This window comes from Puma concolor, chromosome A2, assembly GCF_028749965.1.
Source record: "Puma concolor isolate L17-30 chromosome A2, mPumCon1.1.hap2, whole genome shotgun sequence".
Classification (NCBI taxonomy): Eukaryota; Metazoa; Chordata; class Mammalia; order Carnivora; family Felidae; genus Puma; species Puma concolor.
The window spans coordinates 30,243,391-30,258,021 of NC_141668.1; the positions used below are offsets into that span (position 1 = coordinate 30,243,391).

The 14,631-nt window shown below is 39.1% G+C and overlaps 1 protein-coding gene across 2 annotated transcripts in view; it reads left to right on the forward strand.

Annotated features, from left to right (window-relative positions):
* The window catches only part of AASS (aminoadipate-semialdehyde synthase), a 65,133-nt gene that overhangs the window by 37,779 nt on the left and 12,723 nt on the right, over positions 1-14,631 (forward strand). For both annotated transcript variants that reach the window (XM_086691404.1, XM_025929608.2), the window contains exons 12-18: positions 1,917-1,976; positions 2,139-2,206; positions 4,857-4,978; positions 5,166-5,292; positions 9,068-9,178; positions 9,271-9,379; positions 10,508-10,648. In XM_086691404.1, coding sequence (XP_086547530.1) covers positions 1,917-1,976; positions 2,139-2,206; positions 4,857-4,978; positions 5,166-5,292; positions 9,068-9,178; positions 9,271-9,379; positions 10,508-10,648 — 738 coding nt within the window. The remainder of the gene's footprint in view (positions 1-1,916; positions 1,977-2,138; positions 2,207-4,856; positions 4,979-5,165; positions 5,293-9,067; positions 9,179-9,270; positions 9,380-10,507; positions 10,649-14,631) is intronic.

The window sequence follows — 14,631 nt, forward strand, 5'->3', positions numbered from 1 at the left end:
AATTTAGGAGAGAGTGATGAGCTCTCAAAGGTGGCATATGTAAAAGTGACAAGGCATACCATATGCTTTAGGACCCTTGTGCTTGTAGTTCTGTCATGATTGAATTCTAGCAAGGAAGGCAGTTAATATAATAATTCAGCAAGCAGCCTTTTGTTGTCTTTTAGGTTTGCCTTTCTGTAGGTGGACTCAAGACACTTAGTTCATTTTCTTGGAAAAAATCCATATGATTATTGCATGTATCCACTAATACATTTATTGAATATTTACCATTGTATTGCACAGGCAAGATGCCAAAGTGCAGTTCTTACCTTCAAGGTGTGCTTTGGGGCAGATTTTGATTAAGGCTTCACAGAGGAGGCAGTTCTTCAGCTATATCTTGGAGGACGAAGAGTAAGAATTCCATGTAGAGGAATAGCATGTGAGACATCCACCTGGTATAGAGGCATGGGAAAGCTGATGTAGATAAGCAGCTCCACACTGTTAATAGGACTTGAGTTTTGAGTATGAGACAAAAGGGAGAATTGAGGTCGGAGAGGCAGACTATAGAGAGTCTTGGAAGCCATATAGGGAGCTAGAGACTTTATCCTGAGGGTATCGAAAAGCTAGTAAATGATTTCAAATAGACACAGAAGAAATGGTCACATTTTTGTTTTAGAGTGAAGGTAAATGGAAGGCGAGAGGTGGGAGGTAGTTCCCATGGTCTCAGTAAGGCCTAAGTAAGGCTGTAGAGTTAGAGATAAACAGTAGAGAAAATGAAGATACTAAAGAGTTCAGTGGTTTAGCCATATGCCAAGTGAAATTCAAATCTCGTCTTATTTACTAATGGCTCCTGGCCTGCAGGCAGGGCTGGTAGGTGGAGCAGTCAGCCTGACGGGGAGTGCGCCATAGGTGCCTGGGCAGAAGAAGCGGTGGGAGGACTGCAGGTATCCCAATTCCATGAGCTTCCCCAAAGGTGCCCTGCCTTACAGATATATATATCTTTTTTTTTTTTTTTAATGCCTGTATCCCAGGGATAGCCTAAGTGTCATATGTTTTAGATACATGAAAGTAGTTTTGATATTTATTTTAATACAGTAAACAAATATTCTTCTGCCAGTATCTGGTAGGTACATTTTTGTCTTTTCTTAGCTGGGTGAGTGCTCTAGACTTTAACCTAAAAGGATAAGGAGGGAATGGTTGTCTCACTGATCCTACATCCCTGGCCATCAGAAGCAATAAAACTAACTTATATGACCTCTACCCTTTGGCAGTCTACTCAGGAGTTGGATATCTTGGAAGAAAGGAGGAGGATTAGAAGGATGCTGGGATGTTAATATGAGAGATGTGGCTTTTGTTGTTGGCCATCTGACTCATTCTTGTGAGATTAATGGGAAGACTGGGTGACTTTTTGAGGTCTACTTGGTCAAGCCATTTTCCCTGACACTTTTGAAATTCTGATGTGCTGATACATAGAACTAATCTTGGTGTGAGGTAGACTCCCTATTGCAGGGTTGGGGACTTTTTGTCTGGAAGACCCATTCTCTCTTCTGATAGAACAATGTCCTATCCTTTGGGATAGGATACAGGCCTTCTGAGTGGGGACAATGGCTGCACGGCTTATGGAGATGTTTGTAGCATGTTCAATATGACACATCTAACTGGAGGGGAAGGATAAACTACTTTGTGTTTTCCACAAGCAAAGATGATTATAATCAAATTTTAGTTTTAAAATTGAAACTTGTACTGAAATAGTATGTTCTTGGGGGGCACAATCCATTGCCTGTAGACCTCTATTACCAATTATTTATATTCAGTGGTCTTTAGAAAACTTTTCCAACTTATTTTTTCCTTTGACTAATATTGTAATATGTAAACAAACACCAAGAATCCTTCTTTGCAATGTCGTTTATCTCTTACCAATCTCATTTTTGTTTCAGATATTATCAGATGCAACACAGCCTCTTGAAAGTCAGAATTTTTCTCCAGTGGTGCGGGACGTAAGTTATAATAGTTTTTTTCCATGAATGTATTTTTTCCACTACCTTCCTCTCTCCCTCTCTCCCTTACTCTCTCCATCTTTGTTCTCTGTCAGTCATAAGCCATGTTTGTGGGTCTAAAATATGAACACTAAAGAAATGTCTTGTGTCATACACATTTAGGCAGTGATTACATCCAACGGTACATTGCCTGATAAATATAAATATATCCAGAAACTCCGAGAGAACAGGTAAGCATTATTCTTATCTTGGATTTGTTGAGTATTTTTAAATGTTTCTATGTGAGTTCACGATACTAGGCTTATACAATTTTGAAAATGTCTTTAAGTATAGGAAATCCAAACTAAGTGACTAGCTGAAACCAGTGGGAATTATTTTCCTCTGAACATCATTTTGGTTTTCTAATCTCCTGCGTTGACTTGTATGTAAGCAAGTAAAGTCCAAAAAGTTCTCCTTTGGGTAGCACCTTGTTCTTTCTCTAGAATTTTGCATAGTGTTATGTCTCAGGTGTTTTCTCAAAGAACATAAGCACACTAACCTTTTATGTGGTATTTTTAGTCTGGTTTCTAGTTGAGGATTTGGACTGTGTTTCGTTTAGTATGATGTTTAGATAAGTGGGCTCTTATTTAGAAATTAACAGAAGTAGTGAAGAAAGAAAATGGTGAGAGGTCAGTTTTCCCTGGGGATTCTTCTTAGGAGGAAGATACCAAACAGTAATGTGGTAAATCTACCCAAGAGAATAGTCCTCTTAGAAAAGTACTCAGCTAAGGCCCTTGTTTCTTTAATTGATTTTACTCTTCAGAATTTGAAAACATTGACATTTCTTTGGAATGTTCTGGTCCTCTTCAGCTGATTGCACTTGATTTGTGTTTATATCTGCTCCACTGGTCTATTCACATCTAACAAAATAACCCATGCACTGAATTCTCAGGAGAGACCAGAGTGGAAAAATTAAAAAGAAACAAACTGCCTTAGCTTCTTTCTCAGTTCTTCTATCTATAAGAAATAAAGAGATCTGCTAGGATCAAGTATACTACTCCTGTGCTTGTCCATCTGTGTTAGTTTTCTAATAGTTACTTTTTATGTGTCAATGAAATATTCTGGCATAAGATAGCAAGAGTGATTTTTTTTTAAGTGGCTAGCACGATAGGCCCATGGGAGAGTTTCTTAGAGAGGAAACTTCACATGTGTTAGTTTTTCATAACTCTCTGTATTTTTTGATTCTTATCTGCTGATGATCTCTTATATTGCTAATCCTAATAACATGTCTAACATGACCAGTCACAATGATGTTTTCACTGTTACACACCATATTTTTTGTAGCAGCAAGTCTGCTAGGACTTCCTGCCCTCCTTCCTAATGGAATATTCTGTCAGGAAACTGATAATGAAGATTGTATTTTGAAAGGAAATTTAAGTTATCTTAAATATCTTCCTTATTCGAATGTTCTCTTCATCACTTAACACCATGACTATTAACCTGGAGTCTTTGAGGTTGCCCATGGGGTGGACAGTATTAAAATGTAGGAACAAGTTTTAAAAAATGTATTTTGAACATTTTATTTTTAGGCATCAAAAGTGTAATTTATTTACATAGACTATAGAAAGTGTTGTTAGAAAGGATATACAATAACCAAATTACTAGTTCCCTTCTAGGGGTTGAAATGGATGGGGACAGAGGTTAAAGTAGAATCACCTCATCAGTAACATGAGTGTTGGGGTGAAGAGGGGCAGGGACATTTTGTATTTAAATTTATTTGTATTCATGGAGTGCCTGAGTGGTTCAGTTGGTTGAGTGTCTAACTCTTGATTTTGGCTCAGGTCATGGTCTCACAGTTCATGGGATCAAGCCCCGCATCAGGCTTAGCACTGGCAACAGAGAGCCTGCTTGGGATTCTCTCTCTCTCCCTCTCTCTCTTCCCCTCCTCCCTGCAATCTGCTCTGCATACACGTACACACTCCCTCTCTCAAAATGAATAAATAAGCATTAAAAGATACATTTATTTGTATTCACTTATAATTAATGGAAAGGTTAAAGTTTGAGAGACAGTTTGACCTAAAAGATTCCAACAGCAGAGCCTTCTGCTTACGTCTCTGGCACAAAGCCATTTCCATGGTCTTACACTGGTATCTGGGAATTTGACTCAACAGAGTTTTAATGAATATCTTCCATATTTAAGACAAGATTTGTTGAGCATTACTGGGTTTATAAAGATGAACAAGACAGTCACGGTCTTGGAGGTCATAATTTGTAGGAAAGACAGAGAGTTAATCTGACAGGAAGGGACAAATTCCAACAGAATAAACTGTTCAGGCATTAAAATCCTGCCTTGTAACTCATCTTCGGTTTTTACATTTAACCCATGGCATTTGTGATTTCAAAACTATGGTTTTAATTGTTTTCAAGAGACCCTAATGATAAATGACAAGCAATGCCTAATATGGCTAATAATAATCTCCTTCTCAGATTGTTGTCTCCTCAGATTGTTGTGAGGAGGAAATAGGGTTTCTGATGTAAAGCCCCTGGCATGGTTTTAAATCATGTCCCCTGAAAGGATAAAGTGTGAAACCAGGTTACTCAGTTGTGAGTAAGCCAGGCAGTGGTCCAGAATCGCACCTCAGTAGTGGTTGGGAATTCATGAAAGTTCATGGACAGTCACTTCAGAGAGGTCAGGGTCTGTTGTTCATCACACAAAATCTAAAATAATTAATGGAAAATGTTGGTGTAAGGAACTCCTGTTGAGGTTCTTGTTGTAAGAAATGTGGGAAAAATTATCATTTCACGGTCTAAGATTTGGTTTGTTTTGGGGACAGAAAGATTTTGTTATTTAAATTTCTTTTGTTGTTAAAATTTTCTCTTCCTTCCCTCTTTTATTTATAGGGAGCTTGCTCAATCACTTTCAATGGGCACCAAGAAAAAGGTCTTGGTTCTTGGATCTGGTTATGTATCTGAGCCTGTACTGGAATATCTGTCAAGAGATGACAGTATACAAATAACAGTAGGTAAATAGCCCTAAGTTTTAGAGCAGAAGACGAAAAACTGATTTCAAAACGTGCTTATTCTGTGAATTTCAGATGACCATCTTGTTTCTAAACTTTGAGAAATTCTTTTTGGAGCTGTTAAAATGTGTTTTACTCTCTGATTAGTGAAAGGAAATCTAAAAGTTGGACTTTTATATTCTTGAAATAGGCTCCGATATGAAGAACCAAACTGAACAGTTAGGCAAGAAATATAATATTAATCCTGTTAGCATGGACATTAGTAAACAAGAAGAGAAATTGAGCTCCTTGGTGGCAAAACAGGACCTTGTCATCAGGTTAGTATCTAGGTAGAGAAGATGGCCATATATTTTGTTGTTATTTCTCTTTTTTCCTTATTTTCTCTTTCTCTGCTCTAAGTAAACTTTCAAATGAAGTGTGTACCCAGATATGACCAAATCATAAGTGTATAGTTAAGTGAATTTTCACAATGAACACACTTTGTAACCATCATTAACATCCACGCACAGAGTAACAGTACCCCAGAAGCCACCCATGTGTCCCTTTCCATTATTAGCCCTATCCCCCAAGGGTAAGCACTATCATGGCTTCTCACGTACATTAGTTCTTGCTAGCTTTCAACTTTGTATAGTTGGAACCACTCAGTCTGTCCTCATTTGTGGCTGCCTTCTTTCTTTAACACTGTGATTGTGAGAGTTGTTTGTGTTGTTGCTTATAATTATAGTTTATTCATTTTCATTGCTATGTAACATTCCATTGTGTGAATATACCATTATTATCCATTTGACTGTTGATGGGTGTTTAGATTGCTTCTGGAATTTGGCTATTATGAATTGTGTTGCTGTGAACATTTCAGTATTTGTCTTTTGATTGCCATATGTATACATTTCTATTGGAAATCTATCTAAAAGTGGAGCTGCTGGGTCAGAGGTCTTCATGTTTCATTTATTTTGGTGGCCATTTTATCCTTTGAACTTATAAAGTTTAAGTGAACATAAGTAGGTTCTCTAGCCTTATGACCATTTTTAGTCTTATCATAGGAACAGATCTTGAAATATAGCTTTTATTACTGATAAAAATGCAGATCTAACTTCTAGGTACAGAGCTACATGAGAGTCACTCTATAATTAAACCTAGTTTTGAAATACCAAAGTGATTAGAATAAGCATTTATTCTTAGAATATGATTTTTCCAAGATGGACGGAAGAAAATTACCTGCTCATCCATAATTAAGTCATTTTCATAGTTAGATTAGATTAAAATGATATCTTTGGAGGAAGTTCTGTGATGTTCTACTTTAAAGAAAAAAGGGGCTGCAAAAACACAATGAGGTAATTCTGTGTGGGAACGTGTGCATTATCTCTTGATGTATTTAAGTTCAAGTCTCACTTTAGGCACTTAAAATATTATTCTACTTATACAAATTTAATGTGCAATAATTTTTATTCAGCAAATATTCACCAATGACCATGGACCTTGACTATCAGTGATGTGATTATGGTTCATAATGGAATGTTCTAACGTCCTGAATACAACAAAGAAATCTGTTTTACCACACATAGGTACCTAAATAAAACATTTTTTTTCCTTAAAGAAAGACAACATATAAGACACTTGGAATTAAATCTGAAGCAAAATGTGACAAGATAATAATCTATTAATATGTTGCAAATTTTAAAATTTAGCAAACCGATGGCCTTGAATAAGATTTAGCATTAACAAAATCTGTTTTCATGCTGAATAGTGTTGTTGAACATCCTGTACCGTTCTTTAAATAATTTAAAAAATTTTTTAAGTTGGAGAAGGAGTGTTTTGATGAAAACACAGTGGTCACCAAAATAAAATGAACAAAGAATATGTTTCACAAAAAAATTCATAATAGTATGTCAAATCCTCATGGTTTTAATTTTGCAATTCTAGTTTTTAATGATTTAATGCAAAGTAGTAATTGAGTTTCATAAATTACTTTGAAAATTCCATTTGTATTTTGTGTATGTTTTAATAAGTGGCATTTCCAGCTATTTGGATTAATTGGGTTTGAGTCAACTCAAATAACTGAAGAGTTATGTCCCTTTGAGTAGGTACTATATTACATACTCAGTGAGTTATGAATGCAAATCCTTTTGTCTAAAACAGGCACCATTAATCAAAGTCCTGGCATTCTAGTTCTCATCATATTATTCAGTTAGTGCAGATTATGCCAGAGTTTAAAAATGTTATTAGATCTTGATAAAGTTTTTATCAAGAAAGGCTTTAATGTGGGGAATGTGGGGAAAAAATCCCTACTTAATTTTTAAGATGATGCCATTGTACATTTTCTATGAATATTTTTCCAACAGAATCTTGCAACTATTTTGTTCATGGGCTTTTAGAGGCTACTGTGTTTAGCAATAATTCTTTGTGATTAAAAAAGCCAAAAAACAGGGGCGCCTGGGTGAGTCAGTCGATTAAGTGTCCTACACTTGATTTCTGTTCTGGTCATAATCTCATGGTTTGTGAGATTTGTGGTGACAGGGCATAGCCTGCTTGGGATTCTCTCTCTCTCTCTCTCTCTCTCTCTCTCTTTGTCTCTCTATCTCTCTCAAAATAAATAAATAAGCTAAAAAACCCAAAAGACAGACATTAAGGGTTTTCCTATTGATACTGGCAAAATAGGTACACAATTGTATTCCATATGATCATAAATCTAAGTAGCAATACTTCATTAAAATTTTGTTTTAATGTTTATTTATTTTTTGAGAGAGAGAGTGAGACGGAGTGTGAGTGGGGGAGGGCCAGAGTGAGGGAGACACAGAATCCGAAGCAGGCTCCAGGCTCTGAGCTGTCAGCACAGAGCCCGACGTGGGGCTTGAACTCACGGACCGTGAGATCATGACCTGAGCTGAAGTTGGATGCCCAACCAACTGAGCCACCCAGGCGCCCCTAAGTAGCAATACTCTACTAACCTGAGGAGGCATAAGTATCTCAGAGGTGGTTTATTGTTTTATATAAAATAGAGAAAATCTGAAGTTTGCAAGATGAATTTGTCAAGTACAGTGATGTAGTGTGATAATGTTTATAAGTTTGTACTTACATTTTCATTGTACTATGTAGATTGCTTCAGCAAATAGGCAATAAGCTAGTAGAACTTGACTATTACTATGCAGTTGACAGGATGTTTTATTATTCCTTGGATAGAATATGACTATGTTCATTTATATTAACATTTATGGAAATTTATTTTATTTTTTGTGATTGTGTAGTCCCAAATTAAAACACCAAAGCCAATTTTTTAAAAAACCTGATTGAAGTTGAGTTTTGAGCACAGTTTCATTTTTTGCCTAGCATATAGACGTCTAGCCATTTTGATAGCCTTTACACCAATCAATACCATTAAAGCTTATTTCCTCCTTTGGACCTTCCTAGATTCTATTCTGTAATGTAACATATGGGTCACTTTGACTTAGTTTAACCTAACCTGATGGGCATTTGGGAAATGTGGAGGAAAAAGAAAAGCAACCTTATCTTTTAGTAGGGGATCCAAGACAGAAAATCATAGAACTATAAAGATGAATGGAACAAATCCCATTAAATGTTACCAAAAAAAAAAAAAAAAAAAAAACAACAAAACAAAACAAAACAAAAACAAATAGCTGAATGAATGCAGAAGAAGGAGATCTGGCTTTGGGGGAATCTGAGAGAGTTTTTGGAGAAGATACCTTTTCAGACATTTCTTTACGGAGGGTATGGCCTGGATGGAGGTGAGTGGGTGGATGTAATATTCCACGTAGAAGGTATAGTGAGAGTAAAGTTTCAGAGCTAGAAAAGTACGGACTGTGAGTGGAGAATTACAATAACTTCTTTGGTTACCATATATGGTTACCATATTTGGTTTATGAAGCAGATTGAGGGAGAATAATGGAAAGGTTAGGTGAGGGTCAATTGTGGAGGGTTTTAAATGGGATAATAGGATGAATTTATTCTGTAGTTCTTGAGGAGTCACTGGTCATCTTGGAGAGAATAATTTAATCAGAGTGATAGCTTCAGTGCCGTTCAAGACATATTGGAAGGTAGGCTTGGGAAAGTTTCTGATAGTTTCTCTCTGTTTTTAAGCTTGTTGCCTTATGCATTGCATCCTCTTGTGGCCAAGGCATGCATCACAAGCAAAGTTAACATGATCACCGCAAGCTACATCACACCGGAACTAAAAGAATTAGAAAAGAGGTAAGTTCTAGTCATTTTCAACAAAGTAGTTCCATGGCATTGTTTTTATTTTGTATCCAACTTTTTCTTCCTCCTCTTTCTGCCTGTTGTAGTGTGGAAGATGCTGGCATCACAGTTATTGGCGAACTGGGACTGGACCCTGGTCTTGATCATATGTTGGCAATGGAAACCATAGATAAGGCCAAGGAAGTGGGAGCCACGGTGAGCCCAGTTTACACCCAAAGGTCCATTTAGGAAAATATTAAAAGGTCCCGATTTTTGTGTACAGAAATAATCTTTTTGTAATTTTGATTAAGGAAGCTATTATATTCTAACTCATACCTTGACTAGAAATTTCAAGTAAAATCTTATAACTTCAGAAATATCTGTGTGATATAACAATGTTCAAGGCTTAAACAACTGATTTTTAGAGAAATAGATGCTACCATAATATTTTGGTTTAATGAAAAGTTTTAGACTACTTTGGAGATTCTATAATAATGTTTAACTTTTATTTTTTTTATTTTTAATTTTTTTTTTAATTTTTTTTAAACGTTTATTTATTTTTGGGACAGAGAGAGACAGAGCATGAACAGGGGAGGGGCAGAGAGAGAGGGAGACACAGAATCGGAAACAGGCTCCAGGCTCTGAGCCATCAGCCCAGAGCCCGACGCGGGGCTTGAACTCACAGACCGTGAGATCGTGACCTGGCTGAAGTCGGACGCTTAACTGACTGCGCCACCCAGGCGCCCCAATGTTTAACTTTTAAAAGTGGGAAAAATTCTTTGGATTATTGTCAAACTTTTGGTTTATGAAGTATCTTTTACACATGAGAAGGAACTATTGGGTATGAAAATGTGATGAGTCAGATTAAATGCTTTAGGTTATATATTTAATATGTATGTAGTCAAATGCAGAATCAAATTATAATGATCTATTATATAAAGATTACATTTTATATTCATTATATATTAATACTAATTAATTATACTTGTATATTATAAAATATATAATCAAATTATAATCAAATATGTCATTTGAACACAAAAGTCAGGAGGAACTGACGAAGCAGAATTGAACTAATAGTTGGATTTTTAACTAGCAAACTGTTGGTCACAATCTCCAGTGGATTTTAAAAATGAATACATAAAATGTAACTGACTTGATCAAACAATGTTTAGCTCTAAGAATGTGCTTTTGAAAGCCTTTGTAACTTTAAGGAAAAAAAAATCCAGTGAGTTTACCTCATTTGCCCAGTTTTTGTCATCGTGCTCATTTAATTACTTAGATACATCAATCTCCCTTACTTAATATTAATCCTCTTCAATTTATTGTTCCCTTACTTTACAGATTGAATCTTATATTTCCTACTGTGGCGGGCTTCCAGCCCCGGAACACTCGGACAACCCTCTGAGATACAGATTCAGCTGGAGTCCAGTGGGAGTTTTGATGAACATAATGCAGCCCGCCACCTACCTGCTCAACGGAAAGGTGAAGGATTATCAGCAAAGCTTTAGAGATATGAACCTACAGTGACCGTCTCACGAAGTCCAAAGTCTTTCTCCCTGATACAGGCCCTTTGACAGTGGCTGCGCGTCCTCCATTCCCTCCTCCACCAGTGTTTCCCAGTGGGTATTTTCTGTTCCACTCAGTGTGGTCTACTTGCTGTTCCCCGTGAAGCCTGTGCTCATTCTTTCCTCTTCACCCTCTTAAGGTGTTTCTGCAATTTGAAAACTCACTTCTCAACTTCTCTGCACGTATAAAAACAGGTCACCTTGTGATTTCTTTCAGTAGGAAAGACATTTACCGAGTCCTAAATATGTGCTGAGTCACTACTGTGTGCAAGGCACCAAAGGTTGTCCCACTGAGTGAAGTTCTTGACCTCGGAGGACTCACAGCTAGAATGGAGGGTTTGGTGGGTCAGGGAAAGAAACTAACTTTCTTTCCCAGCCGTTGTATGCCAGAAGGGAAGAGCTCTCCAAGTTCAGTGTCAAACCCAGATCTTTTACCAGATTGCCTCATGGCAGGTAAGACAGTAGGATAAGTGGCTAAGATCCGGTGGGAGAAGTTCTAGAGTGTGCAGATGAGAGGGCAGTTGATTTGACCTTGGTGAGGACGGGGGAGAAGAAAGTTAGCAGAGAAGACAAGATGTGCTCGGCCTTGAAGGATGAGCAGGTGCCAGCCGGGCAGGGACGCCGCCAGCCTAACTGTGCTGAGCGCCAACCTCACGTGATTCTTAACGACCATCCTAGTGGGTGGCATAAGAAGCATAGCTAACTCAGCCACAGTCTAAGAGACCTCAAGGGGCACAGCCAGTGCCCGTATTGCACTTGTCTGCCTTCATAGTTCATGCCCTAGCTATAAGGAACGAGTCTTGCAAAGAGCACATGTGACTAGACTGAGGGTTTCTCCTTAACTGTTGTGATCTAGGCACCTCCTTGTCCCTGGCTCCAGCCCCGCAGGGGGTGGTGAATTATGTCACCAGCTGTGTGTCTTACAGAGATTCTTCAAGCAGCGGTTTTCTGAATCCCCAGTGTATCTGATTTAAACGTATTTTGTGTACAAAGGAGTAAATTGAAAGAATTTCTCAAGACACAAAGTGAACGTTATTATCAGTTGTTGTCCTCTGTGCCTATGATGTACAGAGTATACATCGCAGCCTTAGGTGTGCATTGGAATCAACAGAGCGGTTTGAAAAATAATGATGCCTGGGCGCATCCCTAGAAATGCTGATTTGCCTGGGTTTGGGGATCTTCAAAGACTCCCCAAGTGATTCTAAGTGCAGCCGAATTTGAGAAGAGCCGGTTTGGTGACCAGAGGATCATAGCTGCACTGAAAACAGTCCCAAACAAGCAGGGCACTTTGATGCTAGAAAGATACATGCGCGTGTTTCGGGATATGAAACAGGACCCCTGTGTTCTGGTCCAAGTGCCGACTTCCCTCACAGCGCCACCAAAGTCCAGGCAGTTGTCAAGGTCCATCAGGCATCAGCCTCCTAACGGTAATGTGGATACTGACGTCTCATCTAGCTCTCCAGTCCTGAGAATCATGAAGGTCCGGGCCGGAAACAGTTTGCTGTTCGGCTGAGCACATCCTTAAATGCCTCCGTCTGCCTCCTGTCGCATTTAGCGGCTCCTTCCACCACCTGCTGTCCTGGAAAAGAGACCAGGCCATGTTTGGTTTACACTAACATGTGGATGCAGGGAAAATTCTTGCTTCCATTGGGCAAATGCTTGTTTTCAGGAGGCCATATAACTGAAAAGATGAATACCATGGACGGGTGAGCAGAGCCTGTGTGAGAGAAAGAGCCGGGGCTTTGATGGTAGTGGGCCTGGCTCTGTGCTCTCGCTCGGCCCTTTGCCAGCTGGTGGCTCTAGAACCATCCCCGAATCTCTCCGATCTTTGGGCTGCTTGTCTGAAGCTAAGCAGAATCATAGCAGCCGTGTAGGGTACTTGCAGTAGGGCTCACTGAGGCCAAAGAGACAGCAATCTGCCTAACGCACGTTCTCAGGCAAGGCGTAAAAGTTAGCTGCATAAAGAAATTGATCGTGGTAGGTGCTCAGGAAAAGCAAGAGGTTATTTCCAGGCAGCAGAAGTTGTACATATTGAATTTGAAGTTTTTCCTTTTCATCCTCAACTTCTTTTGTAAAAAAGGAATGCTTTTGCATCTCCCTGACACTGTGGAGGAAGCCAAGAGAAAACATGAGGGCTTTCTTTTCTTTGCTAAAAATGATACTTTTTTCAAGGTCCCGCTCAAGTTTCCTCTTGTGGAGACAGCTTTTCCTGACCACTCCAACCCCCATTCACTCTTCTTTTGTCCAGACTCCCACACTTTGTCTGTGTAAGAATTTTCCGGATGCTGTATTATTCACTCAGTAATTCAAGTGTATCTGTCTGTCTCCCAACCCAGATTGTTAAACTTCTTAAAGCCTCTTTTATATTCTTGTCCCTCCATCCCCTCCACCACTCTCACCGCCCGCACGGAGCAGGCCTTATATAATTCAGGGAATCATAATGGAGGGTCAGGTGACCTCTCTGGCTTCTGCTTAAAAGTTGAAGCCTTAAACTTTTCCAGCAACTCAGGCAGTGGCCTATGAAATAGGACATATCTCATTGTTCCACATCCTTGCAGAATTTCCAGCCACTGACACCATTCTTAACTTCTAACGTCTAATCCTATTTCTTTTTTTTGTTAAGGTTTATTTATTTTTTAGAGAGAGAGAGAGAGAGTGTGTGTGTGTGAGTGGGGGAGGGGAAGAGAGAGAGGGAGACACAGAATCCGAAGCAGGCTCCAGGCTCTGAGCTGTCAGCACAGAGCCTGACATGGGGCTGGAACCCACAAACCATGAGATCATGACCTGAGCTGAAGTTGGACGCTTAACTGACTGAGCCACTCAGGAGCCCCTTTCTAATCCTATTTCTAACAAATATGATTCCCTTCTACATATCTGGAAGACAGTGTCTGTGTCTTCTCTTAGTTCTGTTTTCTCTATGGGTGGTGGGACATTGGTGGGACCTGAGGGTGATATGGCATCATCTCCTTCAGCCTCCTCTTCTAAACTACTCGCATTGAAACAAATATTCTCCAGATCGTGCTTGCTCTGAAAACTCAGCTCTGAGGTAGGTTTTGTAGCTTTCTTCCCGTTGCTTGCTTGCCCCTACCTGGACTGCGGCACCCAGCCCTCCTTTGTAGGAAGAGCCACAGCTCTTCATTGCCTGCAGCCATTTTGAATGCAGTTTGCAGGTGTATCACTGGTGCCATAATGTGGAAGGTTACACCGTGTCAATGAGTAGCCTTCTTAAAATACTGATCCACAGATAAGCTCAATTAAGGAGACAGTGTGGTGTAGTAGAAAGAACATAGACGTTGGAGTCAGATAGACCTGGGCTCCAATCTGCCTCTGGGTGACTCTCAGTCCCAGTTTCCACCTCTGAACAATGGATTATTGCATGAATTGAAGGTAATGTATATAAGGCACTTAGCACAAAGCAGGTCCTGAATAAATGAACTGTCTGTGTAGTTCCTGTGTTTAGGTGTCTAGTCAGTTTAGCAATCAAGCTTATTGTCGGTCAGTGGTTGGGAGACGTGTGGGTGTGGCTGCGTGTGTGGGAAGGGCTGGATTTAGGGCAGTCTGTGGCAGCCATGGGTAAGGAGCCACTGTTTCTGTTGGCAGTAGGTGCTGGGTGTGTGCGTTGTCGAGTCAGGCAAAATGCATATTCTGTGCCAAATAGATAAATATGTCATTCTTTATCCAAGCCATTAATAAAATATTAAACAGGATAGGGCATATTAATGAACCCCATGATATGCCACTAGACATACGACTCTGTATGAATATCACAGGACACGTGATTACCCAGTAATTTTTTTGGATCAGGTAGTTTTGGCAGTTTTCAATCTCTCTAAATGAATCATTATTATTCAGCTGATATTTCCCTATTTTCTTCCGAGGATCTCCTGATAAACTTATGAA